Below are 15,806 nucleotides of genomic sequence, written 5' to 3'. Positions count from 1 at the left end.
ACCAGAAATATTGAAGATTTTATGCATGAATTTAAGAGAAGGAGGCTGGAGGAGAAACGCAAACAGTCCCATCTCGTGGCTGGGGTCGTGCTCAGCCAGCCCGCCCTACCGTCCCTCTTCAGGGCATCTCCACCTGGGCTAAGCAGAGCGTGGCACCCGCCTAGGAAAGATAATTGCTCAGGAAGAAAACAGTTGGATTAACACCACCAACAAAAAAAAATTTACATACATATACATATACATATACATCCACACAAATATAGGCATATGTCTATATATACATATATATATATGTGTGTGTGTGTATATATTTTTTAATATATATATAGACAGATAGATAAATATATTATATATATATATCCACACAAATATAAGCATATGTGTATATATATATATATATATGTATATATATATGTGTGTGAGTATAATTATATGTATATGTAAATATCCATGCGGAAATGGTACATGTGGCGCAGCAAGCCCGGACGGGGGAAGGGGTATAGGAGGCCGAGCGGGGCCGGGAAGGAAAATGAAAGGTGTGACGGGAGATAAGCGACGGCGATGGAGGAGAGCGACAAGACGAAAGTATAAAGGGAAATACAAATAAGGAGCGAGGAAAAGTTGGCCGCGCGAACCCGAGCCGGGCGGCCGCGCCGCCAGACGCTGAAATATGATAATGGGGCAGCTGCGCCGTGCCGCCGCAGCCAATGGCCGCGCGCGGGCGTGACGTGCCCGCGCGTGACGTCGCGCCAATGGCGAGCGGGCTGAGTTGGAGCAGAGAAGTTTGAGTAAGAGATAAGGGCGAGGCGAGTGCCCGCGCCGCCAGCGCCCAGTCCGGCACCGCCGCGCCTCCGCACCGCACCGCGCCACACGGCACAGCACCGCACCGCGCCTCCGCGCCGCTCCTGCGCCGCCACCGCTCCGCACCGCTCCCGCGCCTCCGCGCCGCTACGCGTGGACGGACCCCGCCGCGCCCCCGGCGCCGCGCCCCGCACCGCGCCTCACCGCGCGTCCCCTTCTCTCTCCGCAGCCCTGACAGTGTCTCCCACGCCGGTGGTGTTTTGTACCATTTTCTTTTTTTTTTCCCTTTTTTTTTCCGATTTCGATTTTTTTCTTTTTTTGCCTCTGTTAATACTTCTATTTTTTTATTATTATTATTATTCTTGTTTTTAGCGACAGCTTTCAAACCTACTTTGGGTCTTAAAACGAAACCGTACACCATTTCACTGTGGACATTACACCCTCTTACAGATATGGGAGACATGGGAGACCCACCAAAAAGTAAGGCGGAATCTTTACCGTTGTTGGAATAAATGTGCTGTCTATTGTAATCGTCTCAGGCAGACGAACTGCTAAAGTGATGAACTTCATTTGAATGGTAGAGAAGGTGCCTTTGTTACCATGCCTGCATGCTTGCTCTGTCGTAGCCTTGTATGTTAACAGCCTGGGGTCCTACTCTCTTTTAAAGTTTGGGGAGCAGACAGGATTTTGATGGGATCTCCAACCACGGAGCCTTAAATTCTTCTCGTGATAGACTGCGGTGAGGCTGTCTGACTATCCAGCACCTAGTCGGTCTAGGGGTATTAGCATTAGACTTGCAAAAGAGAGCAAGTGACAACCGTAATGATGCTTGTTCTTGCTAGAAGCCTCGACTCCCTTCTTCTGAGGGAAAGGGCTCAGTGGGAAGCGCACCCCACCATGCTTCATCGTTTCCAGTCAGAGCCTCTTAAAATATGGAATGAAACACATAGGTACTCTCCTCGTAAGGCAGGGCGTTCAAACAAGCCAACAATAAAATAAAAATTAAACAACATGGGAGTTTGGAGTTTTGATTCCATGCAAGGTTTTTGAAATGAAGACCTTCACCCCAAAGATTCTTCACATTTGTATTTTTTTAACATATGTTCTGCCTCCTTTCTAAGCGAGGCAAGGTTTTGATAGCACACTACAATTACCTTCCAAAAGTGTAATATTCTTAAAAAAAAAAAAAACCCTCAAAAACCCCAACAAACACCCCCCCCACCCCCCCCAAATATACAAACAAACAAAAAAAGGCAGAAACCAAACAACGCTCCCACAATACGCTTTATAAGGGAATGACATTAAAAGTGTGTTTATCTCTGTAGGAGAGTAAACGGTTAGTCAATCATGTATTTATTTTCATTTCAGAAAAACGTCTGATTTCCCTATGTGTTGGTTGCGGCAATCAAATTCACGATCAGTATATTCTGAGGGTTTCTCCGGATTTGGAATGGCATGCGGCGTGTTTGAAGTGTGCAGAGTGTAATCAGTATTTGGACGAGACCTGTACGTGCTTTGTTAGGGATGGCAAAACCTACTGTAAAAGAGATTATATCAGGTACGCCATTTACGTTGTTTAATTGTTTGGTGAGATTTTATTTTTCTTTTTAACTTTATAAATTTGATGGAGGAATTAAGAGGGGAAACTGTGAGGAAGCGGGTAAAAGATAATTGGTATGTTTTTATGTGTTTTCCCGTGAATAGACCTGCGAGGAAAAAAGTTAGTAGTGAAGTTTTTTATTTATTCTTTTCAAATGCAAATATCTGTATTACTAGAACTAGAATTGGGACCGTGTAGGACCTTTCAGAGGACTTTAGCAATGCATCCTGTGATTCTAACCAAGGGAAGATTCGATAAGAAATAATATTTTCAGTAGTATATGTACTATGAACAACATGGAAGAGATCACTTTCTAAGACAACCTGAGAAATGCATCTCTGTGTTTCTGCAAAGACATAGTGACATTCAAAAGAAGGGCACTTCAAACATGTACGCCGTAAACATAAATACACTGTAGGAAAAAAAAAAATATAAAGAAAACCCTACTTAAACTAGGCCCATCAAAAACAAGAAACAAAAAGAAAACAAAAACAAAGCCCAAATTTCCTTCGGACTGGAGGATCATTTTATGGGGACGTTAAAACCTAGACCTAAATGTTTCTTAGCTAAAATAACTGACATTTAATCTTTTTTAAATATTAACCCCTTTGGTGATATCTGACTGCCTTTTCTTTCTTATCTTATCTGTACTGATGAATTAGACAGAGCAGATCAAATTGCCCATCATCTGTTCGCGAACAATTGGGTATATTTAGATAATGGAACCGCTTCCTTCCTCACATTAAAATCTGGTAACTGATAAAATGTGAGAGTTGCCAATGCTGACACTATAGAGAAACCAAAGCAGAAATTTCGAGTGTCTTTATTATTTGTGATCCTGGGTCATGCTGATCCATTTCAGTGTCGCCTACTGGCCTTGCCAAATCATAAGTTTGTATGACACTGAGGTATGAACTAATTTTTTTTTTTTTTGCATAAAATTTTTGGAAGCAAATCACCTAGCCACCTAAGATACCTTCTGATTTCTGTAAAATTCTGAATTGAAATAAAACCCTCTCTCCTTCTCTAGTGCACAATTCATAAGCAAACTATTCCTTCAAGCCATTGTGAGATTATTCTCCAAGTTCTAAAATGGCGAAAACCAGAGCTTTTTTTTTTTAATTCTTTATTTTTAAAAGAATGTTCGAACAGTTCTCTTAAATGTTGTCCTTTCCCTAAACTCAAATGAAAGGAAAATGTTTGGACCAAAATGTGTTCACTTACCTCCTTGTAGAACTAAGCGGAAGAAATTTGAGCAGGAAAAATATCATCTCTTTTAAATTAATACGGAATACATTTAATTTGCTACAATTTAAAAAGGGAAAAGTACATTACATGCAAGATGGCTTTGAATTAGACCATGAGCTAATCTCTAAGTGTCAAACCTGTGGGCAAACACCGCAACTTTTGTACCTATGAATGCACCTACTTTACGATCCCTCTGTTCTTTTGCCGTTCAGCTGTTTGGTTTTTTTTCTTCTCAAAACAATGTAAATCGGGTATATGTAGTTCTGAATATAGGATTAGTAGACTTCTATAGCCACAAAAGCTAAAGCAGTGTATACTCACAGGAATACATTACAGACTGTATCTCTAAGGAAATATACTGGTGAGGAAACTGGTGGGGATAAATAGTAGTAGCTCAGTTTTAGGAACAGTTTTCACAGTTTATGTACCAGCACATTTTTTAGCACATATACCCGTACATTTGTGGCAAGATGTTAATTTTAATCATACCAAGGACTTCTGGCTAATAAGCACCCTGTGGGAGGCGAGAGAGTGTGCAGTACGACACCCGAGTTGGAGCGTTTTCTTATGTTTGTCTGCTGGTGGGTGAGCTGTCGTCCTCTCCTCCATGGGAGACGCGGAGCCCGCCACCCACTCCAGAAAATCATAATTTGCTTTGTGGGGCTGTCAGCGAGAGGTTGCCCTCCCATTCCTACCGGAGCGTTTGAGCCCGAGCTCAAGGTGGGAGAGTCAGGAGGAGGAGGGACGGGGCAGGGACGCTGAGGTAGAGACAAGCTGCAGAGTCAGAGCACCGAAACTGCCTTTTTGTTGGGGGCGGGAGAGAGGATTTACGGTACAATATATGTAAGCCTGAGGAGGCATGTGTGTTATGCTTATATTGTTGTATTAAATTAACCTGGTGAGAGGAGACTAGGGAAAGAGAGCCTGCGCTGGTAGTTAGCCCTGCTGGGTCCCGGAGGCTAAGGTGACGGCAGTCCGCGCACACATCAAGTGGCACAAGTCTTGAGTGGGTTCCGCGCGAAAAGTCTCACAGTTTGGTGAAGCTGGCACGTTTCTGTCTCGGATGGCAGCTTCGGCAGTTTCGCCTTTCCTTGGTGTGCCCGGGTAGTCTCGTTTAGACCCAGGCCAGGCTAGGTCAGGTGAAGAGGCAAGGAGAGGGCAGGGATGGCCCCACTCCTGCAGCAGCCCGAGCGCTGGGGCGAGAGGGGTTGGATATTCTCGGGAAGAAACGTGGCCGGCTTTTTGTTTCTTCTTACACCTCTGCCTCCCATCTCTACTCTTTCACCGGTGTGTTTGTGTCCACTCCGCCTTTTATGGCACGGGGATTAGGACACCGACTGAGTGTGAATCCGACTTATTCCTTTCCTCTTCTGACTTCTGTATTTTCCATGCTTTTTAAAGCAGTGGATTGCGTGTGGCGCGTCTACGCGGGGCCAGGGGCTGCCCAGGAGCGGGAGTGAAAACCTCTTTCTTTTTCCCTTTCCTTTCTCCCCCCCTCCCCCCCCTCCGCCCCTTCCCTGCCCTCCCCCTTCCCCCTCCCGTGCTCTCCCTGCTTCCCTCCCTTCTCCTTCTTTCTGGGCTGGGCCCTGCTCAGGTTATACGGCATCAAGTGCGCCAAATGCAGCATCGGCTTCAGCAAGAATGACTTCGTGATGCGCGCCCGCGCCAAGGTGTACCACATCGAGTGTTTTCGCTGCGTGGCCTGCAGCCGCCAGCTCATCCCCGGCGATGAATTCGCACTGCGGGAGGACGGCCTCTTCTGCCGGGCGGACCACGACGTGGTGGAGAGGGCCAGCCTGGGCGGCGGGGACCCACTCAGCCCCCTGCATCCCGCTCGGCCGCTGCAGATGGCAGGTACCGCCCGCGCCCAGCGCCGCGGAAACCCGCGGGGTTTGGCGATGACAGGTCCCACTCCGGGCGGCGGGGAGAGCCCCACGGTCTCAGCACGTCCCGCGCCTCCCTGGAGAGCCGGGCCTGAGCTTGCGCGCCCGCGGAGAGGCGGCGGCGGAGGCGCGCCTCACGTTCGGGGCTGCTGCGGGTCCAGCTGCCGCTAGAAACGCCCGCGTTCGCGGGCCGCGTGAGGCGGAACACCTGCGGAGGGGCCGCGCCCCCATCCTCCAGCCTGCCCTCCTCCTGCCCCCACCGCGCACCGAGTGCGGGATTCCTCCATCACCCTCCCCGAGCCCGGGGCAGCCCTGAGCCTGAGCCGGAGAGGGACGAACCGCTGCGGAGAGCAGGTCTGAGCTTTCAGACCCCTTCGCTGCCTCAGGAGAGAGCGGAGAAGCTGTTCTGAGCGCTGGAGGAAGTAGGGTCTGAAAAGAGATAGACTTCATAACTACAGGCTGGCGCTTAGGCTGTAATTTAAAACTGTCAACAAGCTAATCTTCCGTAATTGCCTTTTAAAGTGACTCTTGCCTTCTTGAAACGTTTCACGTAATTTGGTGAGAATTTCATCTCAAAACTCAGCCTTGTAACTTCAGAGTCGCCCCACCTTACAACTTCATTCACACTTCCAGTTCTCGACGGGAACGTCAGACACTCAGAGACCCTTAGCTTTAGGAAGGGGCACTTCTCTGAGGCTGACTAGGCTGGACAATACGAGGTTGGCCGGCCTTTTTGCTCTGCAAGTGACCGTAACTCGGAAAGTTATTTATAAATACAGCTATTCTAAAACGGGTTCATTTCCCTCTTCTGAGCTGCTTTCAGGTGACATATCTATATATAGGGAGAAATAATCCCGTAACTAGTCAGAGCAGAATTCTAGAGAGACTGTGCTCCCTGTATCGTGTTTGTGCCATGTCTCCGAAAGGCTTAGTGTGTCGGCAGGTACAATACTGATAAGATTTGAAGCCTTCGTATTGTCGTCATCGCATTTACTGATGTATTGTTACAATTAGAAAAGTCGGAAAGTCCGAACCCGACTGTACAAAAGCGAGCACTTCTGACTGCTAGCTAAACAGTTTAAGCAAAAAAAAAAAAAAACAAAAACAAAAAAAAAAAACCAAAAAAAAAAAAAAAAAAAACAAAAAAAAAACCAAAAGAAACCAAAAAAAACCCCTGTTTTTATTTTTCCCCCGACCGGGTCAGATTACACATAATAGGTACAGCTACACGATGCACAGAAGAATAGCAGAACCACAGGAACACTTAGGAACACTTTGAGCCCTTGATGTGATGCCATCTGTAGTTTTGCATTTCTTGGCAGTTTCTACTAGTTGGTGGGCTTGCTCTCCTTTTAAAAGCGTTACATAGTTATTTTTTAATTATTCATCCAAAGTAGAAGCAAATGCACCTACCACGTCCGCTTTTTAAGATAAATCCCATCTCCCGTGCTTTGAGATACGGAGCTCTCACAGGGCTTTTTTTCCATTGGCATGGTGCAGAGGATTTGGCTTGTTTTGCTCTGGTTTGGAAGCGTCAAACTGCTGGGAGCTGTTGCACATTATCACTGCTTCTGGCTAAAATGAGCTAGATTCACTATACAAGAAGCAGACCCGAATTTTGATTAATTTAGGAAGTATTCTTTCGCTAATTTTCAGGCCAAAATTCTGTTTTGGTGATTTGTCGGGAAATAAATACACAAAACTCTCCTGCTTCTTTCCTAGCGCACATACACCTTAGCTAACTTGCCCTCCCCTGTCAAGTTTCATACAGGTTCAAGCTTCTGTCATTAGGAGTTTTAGGGGGGTGGTTTGTTTTTGCAAATTAATTGGCTGTGGAGTCAGAATGTCAGTCACTCCACCAGTGCATAAAGCAGAGGAGGCAGAAGCAGCTCCGATAGATCTGAGTGCTTGAATGGCCTTTGAAAGAGGGTTCATCACCCGCCCCCCCGCCCGCCACCTTCCCCTGTCCCACCAGTTTAGATTCATAGTCTCTGTAGACTCCCTGCTTCCTACTCATGGGGATCCTGTTCCTCCCTTCCCCTTCCCTTACAGCAGAACCTATCTCTGCCAGACAGCCAGCTCTGCGGCCCCACGTCCACAAGCAGCCCGAGAAGACAACCCGAGTCCGGACTGTCCTTAATGAAAAACAGCTTCACACCTTGAGGACCTGCTACGCTGCCAACCCCAGACCTGACGCCCTCATGAAAGAGCAACTGGTAGAAATGACTGGCCTCAGCCCAAGGGTCATCAGGGTTTGGTTTCAAAACAAGAGATGCAAGGACAAAAAAAGGAGCATTATGATGAAGCAACTTCAGCAGCAGCAACCCAATGACAAAACTGTAAGTGGCTTCAGCCTCTGTCCGTGTCTGCCTTAATTCCCAAGGAGAAAAGCTTGGTGTATGTCCCGCCCGGACAGCCGCAGGGCTCGGTCTGATGATGCTAATTTTTTGCGATCTCCCCGAAAACAAAGAAAAAGATACCGCTTAGCCATTACCCGTTAGTTTCTGCTGTCAATGCAGTCGAAACACACCACAGCGAGGAGCCGATTTAGGCTGCTTAAGCGTACTTAAAATTTGTGGGGCTGAGAATACGCAGTAGCTTAGACTAACTCCTCTGCAGTATGAATGAGACCCGCTGAGCTTATGGGATATAATAAACCCAGTCTCGTCTAATACTTATACTGCAAATGCAAAAGGCTCCTTGAGGAGAAAATGATGCCTTTGACCTCTTCAGTGTTTTTAAACCGAAGTAAATCCATAGGTAAAAATAGTTAAAAATAAAAAGTAAAAATAAAAAAAAAAGTGTTTTCCTTGGCACTTTATATACCACAAAGTGTGTGTATTTGTCAGTGCACTTACTGCAGAAAGAGACAAATGCAATGCAAATTTTTCAGAATTACCATAGTGTTTACAGGTTAATTTATATAGTTTTATCTATGTAGAGCTCTGTTCTGCAGATATATGCATGGATGATGTAAACAAGCGGCATGCACTGGGTTCAGCAGGAGAAGTTATCTGTTTCCATTTTAAGCCAAATTTGTTTCTTTTTTATTGTTGTTGTAAGTCTACTTGAAGAAGAGTCTGTTACTCTCCCTGTGTATATTGACTGACCCGAGAATAACTATTAATTCATAAGGCTGCCTAATTAAGTGGAATTTAAGGAGTTTCATTTTACCCTGTTGGAATGCAATAAAGCACGGTGTTATTAACTCTCCTGAACAATCTATTCGTCGAGGCTTGGAGTTATGTTGTACACTGTGCCTGCACCACAGGGCATACTGAGAGGGCTAGAGGGCTGGGGCTTTCTTTTTTTCTTTTTTTTTTTTTTTTTTTTTTTTTTTTTTTTTTTTTTTGAAAAAGCCCGCTAATGACGTACCCCAGGTTTGCTGTGCACTGTGCGCTGGATATACGATCCAGTTAAGGTCACGCAAAACAAAACCAGACTGGACGCGATCTATAGAGGGGAGCAGGATTAACCGTTTCTCGTTCTGAGACGTCCATTGGCAGCCGAGATACAGAGTGCTCATGTTCAAGAGAGCTTGGGGCGGAGGGGATATGCCTTGAGACGAATAGGAGGATTAAAGGGAAAGAGAGTAAACTTCCACCGTGATAAATGCAGCGAGTAGAAACAGGCTGACCTAGAGTAGAATAGAGTAAGACATTCACAGCAGATTAACAAAGCAAATACAAGCGACCGTATAGATAAGATAGAAAGCAGTTTATTGACTCAGCGTTTATACACAATAAAGCTAACCAAGCTCATTAACATCTTTTGCTGGGCTGTTTACAGAACATCCAAGGGATGACAGGAACTCCAATGGTGGCTGCTAGTCCGGAGAGACATGACGGCGGTTTGCAGGCGAACCCCGTGGAGGTGCAGAGTTACCAGCCACCCTGGAAAGTACTGAGTGACTTCGCATTGCAGAGTGACATAGATCAACCTGCTTTTCAGCAACTAGTAAGTGTCGGTTCCCCGCCCGAGCCAGCCGGTACCCCGGTCAGAGCAATGGGCGATTCACTCCAGGTGTCAGATGCTCTCAGGGAGACAAACAATCCAGATTAACTGGGTTTTCTAGAAATTGTAAGGCGTGTACGACTGCATCTGTGAAAGCAGAGAACTGAATTGATTTCACAGAGGTTGGTGCAAAATCGATCTTAGTGTGCAGCAGAGATATTTCTTAGTTGAGTGCGAGTTTGGATAAGGCCCGACTCAGGTCGAGCCTTTACTATCATAATAGCTCGCACACTCCTGAAAACTGAAAGCACCTCACCAAAACATTCTTTATATGGCTCTTAATTATACTTATATCTGTGAAAGCAGTTTCTAGAATTCACCCCTCACCACTTCAGGCTGATTTTGCCTTTATATTGTAAGATGAACTTTAAGTACATGATTAGTGTCAGCCAGGGCCCTTATTTTGTCAAACAAATAGGAACTCTTGATTAAAATTTCAAAGTCCGTGTCTTAAGCATGTACTTCTAGAAATAACTTTATGTATCCACGTATACACATTAATCTATATACATATATAGCTTACATTAGGCATTGTTCTTTGGAAAGGAAATTCCTAGTACATATTTTGGTGAAAAATTCAAGCAATATAATAAACTACCTTAAGCAAAAACAAATAGACCTTTTAGAAGAAATTCTGTCCTTAACTCACTTCCTTATGCCTATGTCTCTTGGCAGTCCATATGGCCATATGGGGCCATATCACCAACAACACTTAGGCACAACAAGGTGAGTTAAGGAGAGAAGTTCAGTCTTAAGTTAGTTTCCTGGCTTAAGTCTGTTAAAACCAGATATTTAAAAGAGAAAGGTGTATTGTGTATAGTATTTCAGGGATTCAGAATAACAGTTACGAATAATTAACATGCAAATCTTTTTTTGATCTGTTGGGCTTTTTTTTCTTTTTGCTTTTTTTTTTTTTTTTTTTTTTACACCAAGTGATGGAAGACACAGGTTTGTAGTTGAATCTAGCACCATGTTCAGACCTTCTTGGCTTAGTATCATGCTCTCCTGCAGAATCCCTTTTCCTTTGCCCAACAGCAGTCTGCAGTGTGTTCCCCTCGCTGGCACACTATGCTTACTCAGGAAGCTATAGCACAGCAGCAGGGCTATTTGCATTCTCTTACATCTAAAGCAACCACTGCTTTTCCTGCTTTAATCAAGCTGTCCATCAGACAAGAGAAAAAATTATCTCCTCTGACTGCTTTACTTACTGTGCCTTAACAAAATACAAGACTTTAAAAATCTTATATGCAGTAAGGCTTTGTATTAAATAGTTCAAAAAAAAAAAGAAAAAAAAAGGCAAGATGGAAGATGGATAGTCCGAATACACATACATATATAAGTAAATAGACCATTAGGCTGACAAGTTAATATTGATACACATTCAGCATAATATGTAATACTGAAAAGAGCTAAATTAAAGAACAGTGGAAGGAACAGACCCTTCATTGGCCGTTCAAGAAAAGGCTCTAACCTGGAAGGGGCCTTAATCACAGAATTGGCCAGCTAAATAGGTGCCAGATAAATGCTTCTGGATTAACAAAGCTCCACCCTTCAAGTCATGCCTTTTCCCAGCACTACTCCTAAACTAACGGGAGCGGCAGGGCACATTAAGATGGAATAGTGTGACCTTTTTTATCAAACAGACTCTCATTAAGAAGAGATAGCACCAGCCTCGAATCAGGAATGAAAGCGGATGGCTGGTTTCAAATGCCTTCTGCTCCTGGATGCTCCTTCCAGGTTTATTTTGGTATGTGCACAAAAGGGGAAAAAGTAATCTTTCAGTTTCATGTCAAGAAAACACATGCACTCCTAAATAATTTACTAGAACATCCTCTTGGGATTGCCACTCTTGCAAGACAGAGAAGAAGACCTCATTAATAAGTTTGTTTATTTGCTTGATTTTTTCAGTCTTCATTTTTTCCATTTTTTAATCTACTTTTTCTTGGTGATTTGGCCGAAGGCCTGAAGAAGGTTCCTGTGAAGTCAATGGGGAAGCTAAACAGAGCAACCAGCAGTGACACAGCCTCCTGTGGAGATGTATCAGGCCTATTGGCTGCATGCCTTGTATATTTATTTTTGTGTTCTTCTTTGCCTGCTACTTTTCTTTGAGTTTTACAGTTGTAGCAACAGTTCTTTTTCTTATTTTTCTTCTTTTTTTTTCCTCTCTCTCTTTTTTTCCCTTTTTTTTTTCTTTTTTTCTTTTTTTCTTTTTCTTTTTGGCAGGTTAATTTTTCAGAAGGAGGACCTGGTTCCAATTCTACTGGAAGTGAAGTAGCATCAATGTCCTCTCAGCTGCCAGATACACCCAACAGCATGGTAGCCAGTCCTATTGAGGCATGAGGAACATTCATTCCAATATCTGTTGTTGTTGTTTCTGCCCTTACCCTCACCCCTGTTGAAGAGAGTGGGAAAGTGAACGTGTTGGGACTTCGAAATTTAGGGGGAAAGAATGCTTAACAACCCTGTAATGAACCTAGCAAGGAACTGCTCCATGAGATGAACGGAGTCATATTTGAAAAGACAAGGTAATATGGTAGCAACACTGTGAAGACAATCATGGGATCTTACTAGAAAAAAAAATACTTAAAAGAACCACAAACCCCGTGCTTTTCAATGATCAGAGGAGTATCGAAAAGACATTTTCCAAATATAAAGGATTTGTACTCGTGGATCTCAAAAAAAAAAAAAAAAAAAAAAAAAAAAGGAAATCTTTTCATTTGACTGCACATCTTAGGGAGAAACCAAGGTAGAGGGACTTTCTATCCGGTCCCTCCCATTCCAAATGGTGCTGTTTCTATATTGGGGATAGCCTTGCCAAAAGAAGCTCCAGTAGGTTTTCCATCATCAGGAAAGAGACGATTCAGCCCTGCAGTGTTGAAAGATTCCTTGCAGGAAGGTGGAGCTGCGTTGGTTTGCAATGTTGTTTTTAGTTGACTCTTAACAAGGGGTTTTTCCTGGGTCTCTTCTAGCATGCCTGTAGTGGGGTTTTGATTTTGTTTGGTTGAGATCCACCCCCTATTAAGTGTGATGCGATTAAAAATAGATTTTTGAATTCCTCTTTAAAGGCGAATTTATAAAAACATTGCAACAAGGTATACCTCTATTTTGCCACAAAGCGTCTCGGGATTGTGTTTGAAATGTGTCCGCCCAAGAACCTTCCCCTCCCCCAGAGATGTGTATAGTCATTGGTTATAACGACTGTTTTTCTCTCTTTCCTTTCTCTTTATCTCTCACTCTCTAAAAAAAAAAAAAAAAAAAGGAAAAAAAGTAAAAAAAGAAAATAGGACAAGTAAAAAGAAAAAAAATCACTCCTTTTGTTTGCTCTTGCATTGCAAAATTATAAAGTAATTTATTATTTATTATCGGAAGACTTGCCACTTTTCATGTCAGTTGACTATTTTTTTGTTTGCTGAAGTAAAAAAGAAAAAAGAAAAAAAAAAAAAAAGAAAAGGTTGTACCGTGGTCTTTGAATTATATGTCTAACTCTATGTGTTTTTGTCCTTTTTCTTTCCTTAAATATGATGTGAAATAAAAGCGCCATATGTAGAATTATTATATCTTCAGGACTATTTCACTAGATAAGCGTTTGGAATAGAAAAAATAATAATAATAATAATAATATTAATATTAACATTAACATTAAATAATGAACAAAGTTCCCTCTTTTAAATATTTACAGGTTAGCAGCTAAAATACCTGAAATAAAATATTGCATGCAAAGCCGGTCGTTAGTGAATAAAAGGAGTGTGATATTTTATTGCAAGTATTAACGACCAGCTTGTAAATTTCCGTTTCAACAACTGTATCAGGGCTAGTTGGATGCCTTAGCTTTCAATCGATAACGTTAGAAAGTCTCTTGTTCCCTCACCCCATCCCTTGCCCTTAAAAGTGATATTACTCTAGGCATGATCAGACATAACGTTAAGACATCTAAAGAACTGAGAGCTCAGGCTTTTTGCTGAGTTCTGCTATTTTTAAAAAAATAATAAAAAGAAAGTGCTGTATACCAAAGCCTCGTTGTTGAGATTGTTGAAGTGACCTGTACTTTAAGTATAAGCTCCTGATAATAGGGACGCTTTTTGCTTAACAAGTCAAGTATGACCATTATTTATCAATGTCTGCTGTCAAAACAATTGAATAATGCTGCAGGAGGAATAGTTGTGGGGATATTTCTGTCGGGGATATTGCTGTGAAATTGCACGAATATGTTCCTTATTTTCTGTCGACTTCCCTCTCTTCACTCCCTCTTTTCTTCCTTTTTTAATTTGCGGGGGAGAGGGTGGTGAAAGCTAGAAATGTGGGCAATTTCTTGGGGAAAAGTAGAAAGAAGTAAATTTTTAAAAATGGGAAAGGGTTGTTTTTTCTCCAATCCAAGTGCTCCCTAGTGCTCCCGGGCAGCACAAGACAATGGTTCACTTTAAAACACCCTTAAGGACTGGAACATACAGAGATTTTCAGTCTGACAAAGACAAGTTGGTTTGCATGTCGGTTACTCCAAACCCCAATGTTTTCTTAACATAACCTTCTTTTCCCTCCCTCCTCACCATCTCAGCCCACTCTGAGCAAGCTCAGCTATAGACAAACCATTTCGACAGTACAGAGAACATTAAAAAAATGTTAAAATCTAATACAAGGATTTCAATCATCCTGATTAGAAACTGGATTCATTTTGTATGCTCAAGTGTAATACATTTTTGAGTACTTGATAAATATTTAAATAAATATGAAATCTACCTTAAACTGTGTGATCAGTAACCCTTGTGTTTTCATGCAGGATCAGAGGATTGGTACGGCGCTTCGGGGGGCGGGAGGGAGAAGGGGTATCATTTCTTCCCGGTGGTCTGACGTGTAAGTTGTTGGAGTCGCTCTTACTTGGGTGAGTTTGGAGACAGAGTCTCCGACTCGGGAGGGTCTGTAACTGGCGCTGGAAACCTGTAAGGCCAAGGCAACCTGAGGCCCTTTGCGTTCGCCTCTTCCCGCCGGGAGGCAAACGTGTATGTGGTAGGAGCGGCGGCTCCGCGGGTGAGACGAGGGGTCACGCAGGGCGGGGGTCACCCCCAGAGAGAGTAACCTGCACGCCGGGGGCTGCTGAGAGCTGCCCCTCTGTCCCCCGGCCCCGGGGAGGACCTTCGGGCGGTGGAATGCCTTTCGGCTCCGTGGGCCACGCAGGAAGGAGACTTTGGGCTGTCGGTCCTTGCCAGGGAAAGGCCCCCCAGCCCTGCTAGGCGCCCCGCGGTCCCGGCGCGCCCTCCGGGCTGCTGGAGCAGTCGTCGAGATAAGCCGCCCGCCGGGAGGCAGGGGTTGACGTTTGGGCTGCCAGCATAGTGTCTTGCACCTCGAAACACGCAGGGCAGCAGCGTGCCTTTGGAGCCGGAGCGGGCCCGCGGCTCTGCAGCTGCAGGCCGGGAGCCCACTCGGGATGTGCCAGCACACGCATCCTCACAAAGGCTCCTGCCTGCGCCCCCACAGGCCGCCTGAGACCCCCAACCCTGCCCGGGGGCAGGAAGAGTCGGGTCACTCCTGCGGCGGCCACTCCGAGGTCTCCGTGTCCCCATGGCCACTGTGGCCCCACACCCGTGGTCATCCCGGAACGTCCACCTTCGAAATTTTGGTTAAACAATACTCGTCTGAATTTCAGAGGTTTGTTTTGTGGTTTTTTTCTTTCTTTTTTTTTTTTTTTTTCCTTTTATGGCCTTTGATTCCCTTTTTCATTACGGGCATTTGTGAGGCCCCACAAGCTTTCGAGTGTTTTCCACCTTGCAGCGAATAAAGACAAACTTTCGAGCGGATTCTCCTAGTGCCTTCGGTAGAGCACTTCCTGAGCTTGGGCAGCAGGATTTGTGTAAGCGAGAGAAAAGATCGTCTTCATGAAATGCATGTCCTTATAGTGCTCTGTCAGGTTTCTGCTCTGATTCCTCTTTCCGGTCTGGACCGAGGATGGCGATTAGCAGTCCCAGATCCGCAGGTTTAGTTCTTGCTGCAGCTACTCTTAATAGTGTCAAATAAGCCCGCTATAATTTCTCTGAGGACTTCGTTTGCACACACTGAGATCAATATTCAAACTCTTCTCGTTTCGATATTTGTACCCAGGTTAATTAGCTCTCAGCATCCCCAGCCATCGTGGCAGTGTGACGCAGAAGCCTGGTACGTGAATTCCAGAGTTGAGATCAGTTAAACACGCCAACAGTAAGTGTTTGCATTTATATATATTTGTATGCATACATATATATTAACAAATTCATGTTGGGTTACCTAAGAAC

The 15,806-nt window shown here is 44.2% G+C and overlaps 1 protein-coding gene and 1 long non-coding RNA gene across 2 annotated transcripts; both read left to right on the top strand.

The window, feature by feature from the left end:
• The first annotated feature begins 959 nt into the window (after positions 1–959).
• LOC132341757 (uncharacterized) lies at positions 960–1,281 on the top strand. Its single transcript, XR_009490300.1, has 2 exons — positions 960–1,053; positions 1,174–1,281. It is a non-coding gene; the product is annotated as an uncharacterized LOC132341757 (long non-coding RNA).
• Positions 1,282–1,623: 342 nt separating this feature from the next.
• ISL1 (ISL LIM homeobox 1) lies at positions 1,624–14,208 on the top strand. The gene is made up of 6 exons (XM_059837009.1): positions 1,624–1,762; positions 2,170–2,359; positions 5,244–5,503; positions 7,585–7,871; positions 9,322–9,489; positions 11,770–14,208. Exons 1-6 carry the CDS (start codon positions 1,624–1,626, stop codon positions 11,884–11,886), a joined length of 1,161 nt encoding a protein of 386 aa, XP_059692992.1. The 3' UTR covers positions 11,887–14,208.
• The last annotated feature ends 1,598 nt before the right edge of the window (positions 14,209–15,806 follow it).

Source organism: Haemorhous mexicanus, chromosome Z (assembly GCF_027477595.1).
Source record: "Haemorhous mexicanus isolate bHaeMex1 chromosome Z, bHaeMex1.pri, whole genome shotgun sequence".
Classification (NCBI taxonomy): Eukaryota; Metazoa; Chordata; class Aves; order Passeriformes; family Fringillidae; genus Haemorhous; species Haemorhous mexicanus.
The sequence above is the reverse complement of the archived record's forward strand: the minus strand, read 5'-3'. Positions and strand labels throughout refer to the sequence as shown.